General features: G+C 52.7%; 1 protein-coding gene across 2 annotated transcripts in view; it reads left to right on the top strand.

Moving 5' to 3' along the window:
* Positions 1 to 6,924: 6,924 nt before the first annotated feature.
* LOC149306123 (protein VAC14 homolog) overlaps positions 6,925 to 12,446 on the top strand; it is a 37,791-nt gene continuing 32,269 nt past the window's right edge. Inside the window, exons 1-9 of one of the 2 annotated variants that reach the window (XM_089539942.1) lie at positions 6,925 to 7,349; positions 7,998 to 8,148; positions 8,350 to 8,517; positions 9,186 to 9,248; positions 9,933 to 10,040; positions 10,305 to 10,414; positions 10,547 to 10,653; positions 10,779 to 10,913; positions 12,201 to 12,356. In XM_089539942.1, coding sequence (XP_089396068.1) covers positions 7,243 to 7,349; positions 7,998 to 8,148; positions 8,350 to 8,517; positions 9,186 to 9,248; positions 9,933 to 10,040; positions 10,305 to 10,414; positions 10,547 to 10,653; positions 10,779 to 10,913; positions 12,201 to 12,356 — 1,105 coding nt within the window. In that variant the 5' untranslated portion in view covers positions 6,925 to 7,242. The remainder of the gene's footprint in view (positions 7,350 to 7,997; positions 8,149 to 8,349; positions 8,518 to 9,185; positions 9,249 to 9,932; positions 10,041 to 10,304; positions 10,415 to 10,546; positions 10,654 to 10,778; positions 10,914 to 12,200; positions 12,357 to 12,446) is intronic. The other variant, XM_089539941.1, reaches the window with a different exon arrangement.

The following is a 12,446-nucleotide window of genomic DNA, read 5'->3' on the forward strand; positions in this document are numbered from 1 at the left end:
GAAATTGTGCTGAGATCAAATCAATGGAAGGCAGCTGGATTTGGTGGGGCTCCCTGAAGGCTTAGCCCTCTGCTTCTTCAGGGGGCCTCCCTGTCTCCATCCCACCCAGCCAACCCTTTTCCTTTCCCCTTTCCTCTGCAGTGAAGGGGGCTCATATGTTTTGTGTCTCCTGGTGGAGACCAAGGGCAAACCTTGAGTAAGGCTTGCTGTGGAGAACCTCTGAGAATATGGGGCCCTGGCTCAGTTGCTTTCCTCACTGATTCCGCCTTTTAAAACAGGTAGCAACCAGCAGCCATGAGGGAGAAGGACTGCAGGGATCTTTCAATAGAGGACTTTGCACTGGGAAAACAGAAATACCCCCAAAACACAAGCAGGACCTCCCAAGGGGGCTTTCAGAAAGGCAGCACCTGCCTCAGCCTTCTGTCTGTGGCTGTTGTTGTTGTGGCTGTTGTTGTGTGCCTTGGCAAGATTTGTTCTGAAGAGGTTTTCCTTTGCCTCCCTCTGAGGCAGAGAGGATGTGAATTGCCCAAGGTGGGCTTCTAGGGTTGAGGCAGGATTTGAACCCGTGCCTTTAGGGTCCAAGACACAGACCACTAGAAGCGCAGTTGCAACCCTTCCTCTGAAAAACAACTTCCTTTGCACATCGATCTTGTTGCAAAGAGGACACGCCATTTCCAAAAGACGGATTGCTCAGCAGCAGAGATCCATCTCTCTCTCTCTTCCCTCTAAAACCCCGAATAAAAGCCCTGCAGAGCTCCCCAGATCTGTTGTGGAAGCCCTGAGCTTCTCTTGCTTGGCTCTGCTTGAGTGAGAGGCAGAGGAACTGGGCAAAGGGAGGGCTGTTGGCGTCTCCAGCTGGGCTCCCAGCAGCTGTGCTGGGCGGCCCTGCCTTGCCGTTGCAGAAGCCATCATCTCCATGCTGTTAATTACTGTCAGCGTTTCACCAGAGGAGCCCACTTTGGCAGATTTCGACATGCCAGCCTGGGTTGCCCAGGTTCAAATGCACCTGGATCTGGAAACTTATGCCTAAACCGAGAAGATCTGGGTTGTTTCTGCAGATTGATGGGGCCTGATCCCAGCGACTCCATTTGCTGATGGGATAACCTTGTTTTTTCCCTTGTTTCCTTGTTTTAACAGTGCCTGGGACAGATGCTTGTTGTTGCTGCTGGGTTTTATGGATGTTATTAATTTCTGTTGTTTGGGGATAGGACGGGAGTGTATTCTGTGCGCTGCCTAAGACTTTGGCCCTTAAAACGGCCTAAAACCTTTCAAGTAAATAATGAATGGGCAGCAGCTGACCTCGATGAGGAGATGAGGATGGCTTCCTCTTGTCGCCGGTGGAATTATGTAACTAGCCCCAAGCAATCTGCGGTCAGAAGGAAAACGCAATTAAATCAGTGACTGGGAACGGGGTTTTTTTCCCTTCGTCAAAACTGCTAAAACATTCAGCATCCTCTTGGTTCTTGTAGCAGGAATGGAAGGGAGGAAGGAGGGAGCCTTTGCCCTTTGGCTGCTAGTCCTTTGGTGGGCAGAGGGGCAACATGGCATGGGAACAGAAGTGCATTTGTTCAGACATGTGTTCAAGCTGCCTTTTAAGGGAGGCCATACAACATGGCAGAAAGGCCAGAAGATATGAAGCTGCCCAGTACAGATAACCGCCTGATCTGCCCATTTGGCTCGGTCAGTTTGGCCTGGCAGGCATGGCTTTCTGGGGCTTGAGGCTGGACTCTTGCCTCAGCCCTGAACCCGGAGGCCCTTCCTAGTCTCCTTTCCTGAGGGTCTCCTATCCAAGGGCTATCCCAGGCCTGGCCCTGCGCCCGGTGTGCTCAGGGTGGTATGGTGTCCATCTGACAAAGAAATGCGTATAGAAGGCGTCTAAAAGGGCTCAAACTGGCCTTGGGGATTGTTGCGAGTGGCGGCCAAGATTCATAGGAGAACTTGCTTTTATTGCCCTCTGGAAAATAGAATTGTGTAAGGACCACTGAGGCCAATAGCTGGCCTGAAACCACTTCATGGCATGTCCTTCTCTGGGTCCGGTGAGGGCTCCTCTGTGGCTTGCGGATGCCATGAAGCAGCAGAGCCTAGTGGTTCTCCCAGCTCTTGTCTGATTCCAGGGAAGGGGAGTCAGCGCTGGCAGACCCATCGGCAAGGAGCCTGCAGAGGCCGAAAGCTGTGGGCAACACAACAGACCAGCCAAGGGGACGCTTAGTAAGTTCTCACATAGGAAGCCTTCGCAAGACTGTCCTGGAGAGAGCCAAGGGCCCGGGTGGCCTTGCCAGAGCCCTTTGGCTGATGCTGGTTCCCCCATTTCACCCACAGAGTTGGGCCTGGTTAGTCTTTGGGTGGAAGACCCCAAGAAGGGAAGGCTCTAAAGGTGTACCTTAAAATGAGACCAAGGGCAGGTCATACTTCTTTTGCTCCTCCATTTTCCCTCCAGTTTTCACCCAAAATCTGTTCTGTTGCCTTTGCCTCCTTTGATTCCTTTCTGGACTCACAGCGGAGGGAATTGTGTGGGAATTGCCCAGATGTTGCTGTCTCTTCATTGGCCATCCCAAGTAGGGGATAATGGGATTTGCAGTTCAGCAACATCTGGAGGTCCACTCCCTTCTTGCTTCTGGATGAATGTGCCAACGGCTGTGTTTCAGCCTTTGTGGCTTGACTGTAGCCCTTTCTCATCCATATCTCCTCCCCAGCTGAACTGGCCCAGAACTGCTGGGCTTCGGACAGTGGCTTTTTCCTTTCCTTTTTGAAGCTAGGCAATGGAAATGATGGAGGGCCTAAACGGCTTCAGCCCCATTGCCTGCAAAGGTCCTTCCTTCCTCACAAGTCTGTGGGGCTCCGTGCTCCTATTTTAATTAGAGAAGCCAACGGATTTTCCACAACGCCTCGGGAAGCCCAGCGGACGGAACTGGAGCATTGACGGGCTGCCATTCTGAATGAGATCAATAAGCAATTTCTCTTGGAGAGCAATGGCCCAATGGGAAGGAAGCCCCATGCTGCCAGGGCTGGGTGAGGGGCACAGGAGCCAAGGAAGAACCCAGAAGGCAGAGGAGGAGGAGGAGGAAGACACTTGCATAGTCTGCTTATCACCAGTGCCAAGTGGCCCCTGTCAGTGTCCTCCCCTCGCTACCGGTTGTTGGCCTTTTGGGGAATGCCTGAATACAGTTGCAAGGTGTCTCATTCTCTATCAGGGGTCTCCTTCTGCAAGCAGGAAGCGTTTGGCATGGCCAACAATCTCACCTGTGCCTTAGATACTGATGCTCCCTGGGTCTGCAACAATCTGTTGGGTCCTGTGGTCCGGCCTTCTCCTTGGTGCCATCTGGCCTGAGAAGTCTCAGATAGTCCCATGTGGAGACTCCATCCCTTGAAGGAATGGCAGGACAAGAGAGAACTGCTCCAGCCCCAAGAATTAGCCTTCTCCGTCCCCATTCCTCTTGGCAGGCTCTCTCTTGGGCAAGTGAGGCCAAATCCTGAGCTGGGAGGGAGGGCCCATGCCTGCTTCTGAGTAGGTCCAGGGGCTTTCTCCAGTGGTCAGTAGTTCCCTCCCTTCTGGCTGGAAGGTCCCTGGGCCTCCGGCGAACTGAAAGGCAGCAGAGAAGAGAAGAACCTGGCATTGCAGCCCAAATCCATTGCCAGGGAAGCACTGTGCCTCCCCATGGCCTGCATCTCCAGATCCCCCCGCCTCTTTGTCTGCCATTATTTAGGATGTTCTTCTCTGTTTATACACACAATGATGCCTTCAGATTTCCTCTTTCTCTGAGTTGGTGAGAGGAGAAATCCATACAACGCGAGTTGCCAGTTGCTGCCCAGGCAAAAGAAAGGGAAAGATAACTGACTTGGGGTGCTACGTCTAGCATAGTAGACACAGAGAGAGAGAGAGAGAGAGAGAGAGAGAGAGAGAGGCTGCCGCAGACTTTTGTGGGACCGGAGCCTTCCTTTCTCATTAACCCTCCGGAGTGGTGCTGCCCCTGGACTTCGCAAGGCTGCCTTCCTTGCCCACTAATGAGGGCCTTCTGCCAGAAGAGAGCACCTGAACCCCCCAGGCCTATCTGGCTCTGAAGTGGGCCTCCAAGCTGTTCCCACCTCTGTTTGTTCATTAAATAGCAAGGAAGGGGCACAGCTTGTCAGATAGTGTTTCTCTTTGGATGCCATGTGTATCCCAAATAATTGCGTCTGCCTAATGCAGCCTGACAGTTTGGTAAACGAAAACCAGGTCACAGCCATTCCATCCACTCCGCGCCTTTCATCGTGGTAACTAATTGTCATTCGGATTAACATCTGTTTTCCAGCTGGGGGTGAGGAATGCAATTTATTTAGTTTTATTTCTGGACCTTATAATTAGGGCAGTGACTTTTATGGCGTTCGTCTAATTATTCAGTCTTAACCTTTCATGTTTCTCCCCTCGGGAGTACCCCCATGAAAACACTCCCTCCTTCTCCTGCGTACATTACTCTGGCTGCAATGATCCCCCCTCGCTACCCTCAGAGGCGCACAGCCGCCATGTGCAAAGAGCGGGAGGACAGGCCCTGTTGCGCCAAAAGAGGAAGAAACAGACAGACAGAGGGATGGAGGCAGAGGACCCCCACATCCTCTGGGAGCCATGCTCACTTCAGCCTCATCCTGGCTGAGATCCATGCGCTGCTGAAGATGAAGTGCGTATTATTCCTGACCACAAAATGCCGACAGCAGCGCTGATACTGGATTTTGCCCACATGGCCGCAGCCTTCCTGGCTCCTCTTGTCAATGGCTGTTACTGTCTGCCTTATGAGCTGGGTTGCCTGTGCCTGGAGGTCAGGAGGCTCATTTCCCATAACGTTTTGTGGGCACCTCAACGCACCCTAAAATAACGGCCGTAACAAGCAGAAGAGGAGGACGAGGAGGAGGAAGCCAGGCCAACCATCATTCCAGCCTAAATGAGCCTCCCCTGGCTTCTGTTATTTTGCCCATCCCTGGGAAGCAATGTGATGAGTTTGAAGGCTCACATCATCGCAGTGGGAAACAGGATTATGTGGAGGCAGATCATCTGAATGTTGTGAGCAAAGAGCAAGCCCTGGACTTGCACTGGGAGGGCAGGTGGTGATTGTGGGCAGAGCTGCCACTCTGATGGGGGATGCTGGGACTGGCATTCCAACAAGGCCTGGACTATGGTTCATATGGTTCCCACCATGCTGTTCACATTTGTCCTGTTCTGTGCCCTCATCTGGGGAGAAGCAAAAGGAGACAGAGAGGGTCTTTCTCTGGTGAAGAGAGGGCTGTCCCAGAGAGAGAGGAAGAAACAAGGCCCAGAGGGGAGGACCAGGTCTAATGGTTCCAAGCTACAGAGGGGCTGATTTCGATGGGACATTAGAAGGAACGTCTTGACAGGGAGAGTGGTTGGGCAAAGGGAGCCACTGCCTAGAGATGGTGGGTCTCCTCCTTGGGGCTATACAGCTTCCTGCTGCTGGGGATGCTGCACTGCGCAGGAGTGAAGTTGTTTTTTGTTTGGTTCAGCTCCTGGACACTCTCCTGAGGAGCCCTGAAAGCCAAGGGTGGGTTCTTCCTGCTTGGCTCTAAGGGGCAACGTCTCCTGGGTGGCTTACACTGGTGTAAACCCTGGTTATCCCAGCAGAAGGACTATTTAAGGTGGCCTGCAAGGAGGCACCCGGTTGTTCTGTGTCACACTTTTGTGCCAAGTGTGCCAGGGCAGCTGGACAATGCTCAGGAGTGTTTGCCCCTCCTGACTGCTGATTGGTCGCAGGGTGCCCCCCGGCCATCGTCCAGCTGCCCTTGCTCACCTCAGGAAGGAGGAGCAGCCATCACCTTCCAACCAGCCCTCTTGGGCCTCCTGGCACTCCACTGGTGGCCCACTTGGGTCCGGCCGATACTGAGCGGATAGACTGCCATGCTGAGTGGAAGCTTCATCTGTCCCTGACCTTCTGCACGAAAGAGAATGGATTGGGCTTGGTTTACATAAGCCTGGGAGCTGGCAGGAGGGCAGGGCATAGTCTGCGTGGGACTGGCGCTCATCACTGCATTGGCTGTCGATGAGCCTTTGATTCGGCTGTCAGAGGCACGCATGGCCTGGCTGAGCAAGCCGTCGCCTGTCAGCAGAGGAAAGGGCTGCCAACTCCTGGTCCCTGATGGGCCTCTAGGACCAATGGCCTTGCCTCTTTCTCTCTGCTACTGAGAACCATGTGGAGTATCTCCCTCTCCCTTTCCCAGCTGAAGCCCTTCCTGGGCTTCCAGCTCCTTTACAGTTTGGACTAGAACCCAGCGCTAAGGAACTGCCCTTGAGAAGAACAACACCTGTTTCATCGAGTCCCTCAGTTTACCTTCCCCCTGTGATTCCCAAAAGGGCCACCCAAACTGTCTTCTGTGATGAGGACGCAGGGAAAGAACGCCCTCCGCCCCAATGAAAAGGCATAAGACTCTTCTGTGTTTGCTTTCACAGAATAACAGCTTGGAGCCCAGAGCTGTCCTTTCAGACCCGCAGCCCTTCGCTTGCCATGGCAAACGGGAAGGAGGGCCTCCTGGCTGGAGCCCACGCTAAGAAAGTTGTGTCACATAAACCTTTACTTTGGAAGCAAACGTGATCGAACAAAGCGGAGCTGGTGCTGGAAGACTTGCCACAATCGGGTGCCAAGAGCCAAAGGCCCGGTTAAGCCAGGAAATGGCCAGGACCACTTCTAGTGGCATTTCAGGATCCAGAGCAGAGAGTCTTTGCTTTTTTGGTCCGCCAGGGAGGCCCCGCCCCTTGGCCGGCGAAGGGGGGCTCCTGATTGGTCGCTCAGGGAACAGCCTTGGAGCCCCTTCTTCCCTCAGCCTTCTTCTTTCTCTCAGCGGCGCTCGCTGAAAAAAACAGCAAAGGCAGAGCTCCGGGGAAGCCTTTTATGTCCCTTTGTCGGACTAGAGGGAAAACTGTGCTTTTCTGGTCCGTCAGTGAGGCCCCGTCTCTTGGTACGCCGAACGGAAGGCTCTGATTGGTCCTGTTCAGCCCCTTGGGAAAAGCAGCAGCCGGATGGATGGGGAGGCGGGGCCAGCGGCGGAAACAGGAAACGCCCGCTGCTACCGTGTCATGTGACTGGGCCCAATATGGCCGCTGCCTGTTAGCTGAGGAGAACTGGAGCGGCGAGGGGAGCGCTCCGTTGTTCCGCCGTCGAGGCCGGGGCTCCGGCCGCCGCAGGCCCTCCCTCGCTGCCTCCCTCCCTGCGGGTCTCCCTCCTTCCTTCCCTCGGGGTCCGGCGGGCGGCGTCAGGGGGCGCGATGAACCCGGCGGAGAAGGACTTCTCGCCGCTGACCCCGAGCATCGTCCGCGCCCTTAATGACAAGCTTTACGAGAAGCGGAAAGTAGCCGCGCTGGAGATCGAAAAGTCAGTCGGAGGAGAAGGGAAGGGAGGAAGGAGAAAAGAAGGGAAGGAAGGGGAGGGGAGGGGAGGGGAGGGGAGGAAGGAAGGAAGGAAAAAAAGGAGGAAGAAGGGGAGGAGAAGGGAAGGGAGAGAGGAGAGAAGGAAAAAAGGGAGGAAGAAAGGGAGGGAAGAGAGGAGAAGGGCAGGGAGGAAGAGGGAAAATAAGGGAGGGAGGGAAGAAGGAGGGGAGGAAGGAAGGAAGGAAAGAAAAAGGGGGGAAGAAAGGGAGGGAAGGAAGAGGAGAAGGGAAGGGAAAGGAGGAAGAGGGAAAATAAGGGAGGGAAGGAAGGAAGACCCCCCCCCCCACCAGCTGAGCCCCAGAGGCTCTCCTCCTCCTCTTCTCTTCTCTCTGGGTGCTGAGCTCAGAGGCAGCGGGTTCTGGGGCCTGTGTTCAGGGGAGCCCTCAGCCCTTCTCACTCCTTCTCTGAAGTCAGAGGCTGCCCTGGGGCAGGCCATTACTCTGGTCCCTCCTTGTGGGGAGACGCAGGAGGAGCCTGTCAGATGGAGGCCATGGCTGTCCGCTGAGGCTGTTGGACGGGAGAAGGGCTTGCCTTTGGGTTCCTGGGCCAGGCCTGCCGCCTGAGCGCCTCCCTGCCCTTGCTTCCCTTCTAGGCTGGTGCGGGAGTTCGTGGCCCAGAACAGTACCGCTCAGATCAAGCACGTCATCCTGGTCCTTTCACAGGAGTTTGCCCTCTCCCAGCACCCGCACAGCCGCAAAGGGGGCCTCATTGGCCTGGCCGCCTGCTCCATCGCCCTCGGGAAGGTAAGCCTCGTGCAACCCTGTAGGCCCGGGGCTGGGGCTGCCCCACGGCGGGCGCAGGGGCTCCCAGATGCCCCCCCTCTTTATAGGTGTGATGGGAGGCTCCTGAGGTTTTGTGGACTCAGGTGGGATCCTCTTCTGTTTATGTAGGGAGAGGCAGTACAAAACTAAATATTGTTATTGTTGTTGTTATTTCTTTGCCAGGACTCTGGGCTGTACTTGAAGGAGCTGATTGAGCCTGTGCTGACCTGCTTCAATGACGCTGACAGCCGCCTGCGCTACTACGCCTGCGAGGCACTCTACAACATCGTGAAAGTGGCCAGGGGCTCTGTCCTGCCTCACTTCAATGTCCTTTTTGATGGCCTGAGCAAGGTAATAGGCTTTCTCTACTTAGAGTTTTCAGGCTGAGAGCTGCCTCCGTTGGAAATGGTTCTCTGTAGATGCTTGGTTTGGGGCCCTTTGGTGGGTGGATGCCAATTTGTGTGCCACCTCAGCTAGAATTAAGTTGAGAGGAAAATGGCTGAGGAGTGAAGACAGAAATCTCTGTTGGGAAATGGTTTTCCTCTGTTGATGTCTTCAGCTTGTTTCCTCATAAGAGTCTGGCTCCTGAGGCTCTGCAGACACTTGCTAGAGAGACTTTTGTCCCTCTTAGTCCAGGGGTTCCCAGCTATTTCTATGCTATGAGGTAGCAAAAGCTGTAGGGCTTAATGTAGGGAGTGCCTGCACCTCCAGCACAAAGAGAGGGGCAGGTGGGTTGGAGGTAGGCTTGTCTCTGCCCTTGCCCTGGGCATCAGAGGTGCTTGGAAGAAGAGGCCAAGTTGTTTCCAAGTGCCTCTGTGGTTCAGAGTGGTTCCAGAAAGAAGGCCTTGCCTCTTCTCTGCTGGAGGAAGAGTGGGGTCCATGGCAGCTTCACAACTTCCCTGGGTTCCAAGGCCGGCCCCAAAGGGGATCCCTGTTCCATTCAGCGCATTCAGAGGCCAGCTTGCTTGCTTGGCTCAGCCGATCCACAGCCTCTCTTTCTGGCTCTTTGCTTTTACTAGCTTGCTGCGGATCCAGACCCAAATGTCAAAAGTGGTTCTGAACTCTTGGACCGGCTTCTGAAGGTACTTCTGTCTCACTGGGGCTCATCATGTCCTGGGGATGGGGGTGGAATCTTCCCAGCATCCCTATGTCTGGTTGACATGTGTGAGTGGGAAGGGAGTGAGGGGTATTCCTTTGGCTGATTGTGGCTTTTAGTTTATGACAAAAGAGAACAACACACCAGAAATTGCAGTAATAGAGCCTGAAATGCTCTGTGCTGTTTGGCCACAAAGTAGCTGTGGATCTTCCCACACTCATCTCTGGGGTGGCTGTGACAAGTTTCCTCATGCAACATCTTTAGAGATTATCTCTGTTGAAATTTCTCCCAGGAGGGGTGTGTACACCCACGGACAATGACTCTTGCATGGGACGCAGCATCTGCAATCCTTGTGAGGATGAGGGCTTGATAAAATTAGGCTGAACTGCAGTGAGCACACAAACATGTGCAAGCAGGCTGATGCTTTTGGCAGAACATCTAAACTCAGTGGGAAGGCTAAGGTGTGGAAATGTTTCTTGAAGCCATTCTGCAAAGTTATAGACAGCTGCAGAAGGTGCTCCACAGGGATCCTGGTGCCGCAGTGTTGACTGCCAAAAAAACCAGCCTCCAAGGAGGAGGGGGCTTGCGGCTCAATCTTGCTTTTCCGTAGAGCTCTGATCCCGATGGGACTTCTTTGTGCTCATTGGTGGCTGCTGTGGTCTTTGTACAGGACATTGTGACTGAAAGCAACAAGTTTGACCTGGTGAGCTTCATCCCCCTCCTGCGTGAGAGAATCTACTCCAACAATCAATATGCACGACAGTTCATCATCTCCTGGGTGAGTGTTTGGAGTTTGAAGAATTGGCTTGTCCTTTTCGGCATTCCCAGATTTATTGTAGGTTCCTGCTCCCACTCTGGTTCTCTCCTGGTCTCCCCTCTCCTCTTGGTTAAGTTGCTGCCATAGTCAGAAAAGGCCCCTTTGGCCCTTTTGTTAAGCACCTGGGTGCCTTTTTGTTCTGGGCAGTGCCTGGCAAAGGGCTGGCTTCTTCTCTCCTCTGTAGCTTCTTTGTTTTGTCTTGTGTTCCTTTTCTCTCTGAAATAGATCTTGGTACTAGAGTCTGTTCCTGATATCAACCTTCTGGATTACCTACCAGAGATTCTAGATGGCCTCTTCCAGATCTTGGGGGACAATAGCAAGGAGATCCGTAAGATGTGAGTACATTTTGGGAGTCAAGTTCTGCGTTGACATGCTGTGCTTCAGTGAGCCTGAAACAGCCTCTCTGTGAGGATGGGAACGGTGAGCGAGGGAGAGAGGCTCTGAGGCCATTCTCCTCTCTCTGGCAGGTGTGAAGTGGCCCTTGGCGAGTTTCTGAAAGAGATTAAGAAGAACCCTTCCAGTGTCAAGTTTGCTGAAATGGCCAACATCCTGGTCATCCACTGCCAGGCCTCTGGTGAGTCAGCATTGCTTTCCCTCTGTTCCCATAACATTTGGCCCACCTGGCTCTGTGCGGACATGTTTGTCCTAGACACTGGCAGCTGCTCACCCTGCCTCTGTTTCCTCCTCTCCTCCCAACAGATGACCTGATCCAGCTGACAGCCATGTGTTGGATGCGTGAGTTCATCCAGTTGGCCGGCCGGGTCATGTTGCCATATTCCTCAGGGATCCTGACAGCTGTCCTGCCGTGTCTCTCCTACGATGACCGGAAGAAGAGTATCCTTGCAGCAGTAGCCACAACCTTTTTTTAAAAAATACAGTTGCCCTTCCTAACTCTCAGATCTGGGATCCGCAACCTCAAAAATCTGTGAGGGGTGACCTCCGCTATTTTCAATGGGGGACGCGCCCCATTCAAACCTATTGGGCTTGAATATGTGTGAGCCTCCATTTTCAGAGGGCCAACTGTACTTTTTATTCATCATTCCAACACATTAAGAAGCACACAAATAAACAAACAAAACAACAATTAAAACCTAGCCCCCAACCTACCCCCCTCCTGCCCCAAAACAACAGCCCTTTTACAAATCCAAGCTCATACAGAACTGACTTCCTCCCTCCCTAAACCTACTTCCACTTTGTCAGTCTCTTTTTTTCTAACTGAATCTTATTAATAATTAATCAAATACTATATTAAACTAAATCTAGTTTATTGCCTCTGCTGCGTATCTCTAAATTCTGCTTATCATTATTGCGTATCTTATCTACACACTTATAAAATATATCTCTATTGGTGCAATCTAGTAAACTGAATTAGCGTAATAGTATTTCAGTATTTCATCAGCAGTGCACTGCCCCATTGCTCTTTTATATATTCAAGGACAGGAGACCAATCTTCACCAAAATTTTCTACTGAGCTATTTTTCAAAACTTGTGTCAATTTATCTATTTCTATTATATCAAACATTTTCAGCAACCAGTCTTCCTTAATAGGAATAAATTTGCAGCCACAACTTTTTTGAAAGCCAAGGCCTGCCTTCCTCCCTAAACCTGCAAACCTACACGGAAAGGAGAGCGGCAAGTGGGGCTTGGTCTGTTGCCTGTAGCATCAGCCAAGGGACCAAGTCAGGGAATGAAATTTGGGCAGGAAAAGACCCAGGGATGTCATACACTTGGAGGAAAGGGATCTCAAAAGGCCTTTGGGCCTCAAGCAGGAAACAGAGCCTGCTTCTCTTTCCCTTTCAGTCAGTTTGCCTTCTACAGGGAAGCAAAAGTAAAAGTCTGGTTTCAGTACAGGGCTTGAGCACTGAAGGAGCTCATGGCAAACACTTTTTCTTTCAGCTCAGCAACCCCAATAGGCTTGTGCTATTGTTGTTTTAAATAAAAAATTATGCTAAATATGGTATTTGATGTAAAACTTGATAGCATGCAAAGCAATGCTCAGAGAGCCAGTGTGGGGTAGTGGTTTGGTCATTGCAATAGAAGCCCCTGATGGGATAATTTGGTTTGCAGAGACCTCCTTAGGAGCTTGACTTGGGGGATGTTCCTTACCTCTATGGCTTGCAGGCATCAAAGAGGTGGCCAATGTCTGCAACCAGAGCCTGATGAAGCTGGTCATTCCGGAAGATGACGAGGCGGACGAGGGCAAGCACGCCATTACGGTGCTCCCTGGGGAGGCTGATCACGAGGAAGCTCTGGCCAAGCAGGTGGTGGTCTCCGGCGGTGAGTCTTGTGTGTCTCCTGGATCCCTCACTCTTCAGACCTTGACCGCAGCATGCTAGGGTCAGCCTAACAGCATCCTGCATTTCCCTC

This window comes from Sceloporus occidentalis, unplaced genomic scaffold (genome assembly GCF_023333645.1).
Source record: "Sceloporus occidentalis isolate IW3139 unplaced genomic scaffold, rSceOcc1.0.p SCAF_10, whole genome shotgun sequence".
NCBI lineage: Eukaryota > Metazoa > Chordata > Lepidosauria > Squamata > Phrynosomatidae > Sceloporus > Sceloporus occidentalis.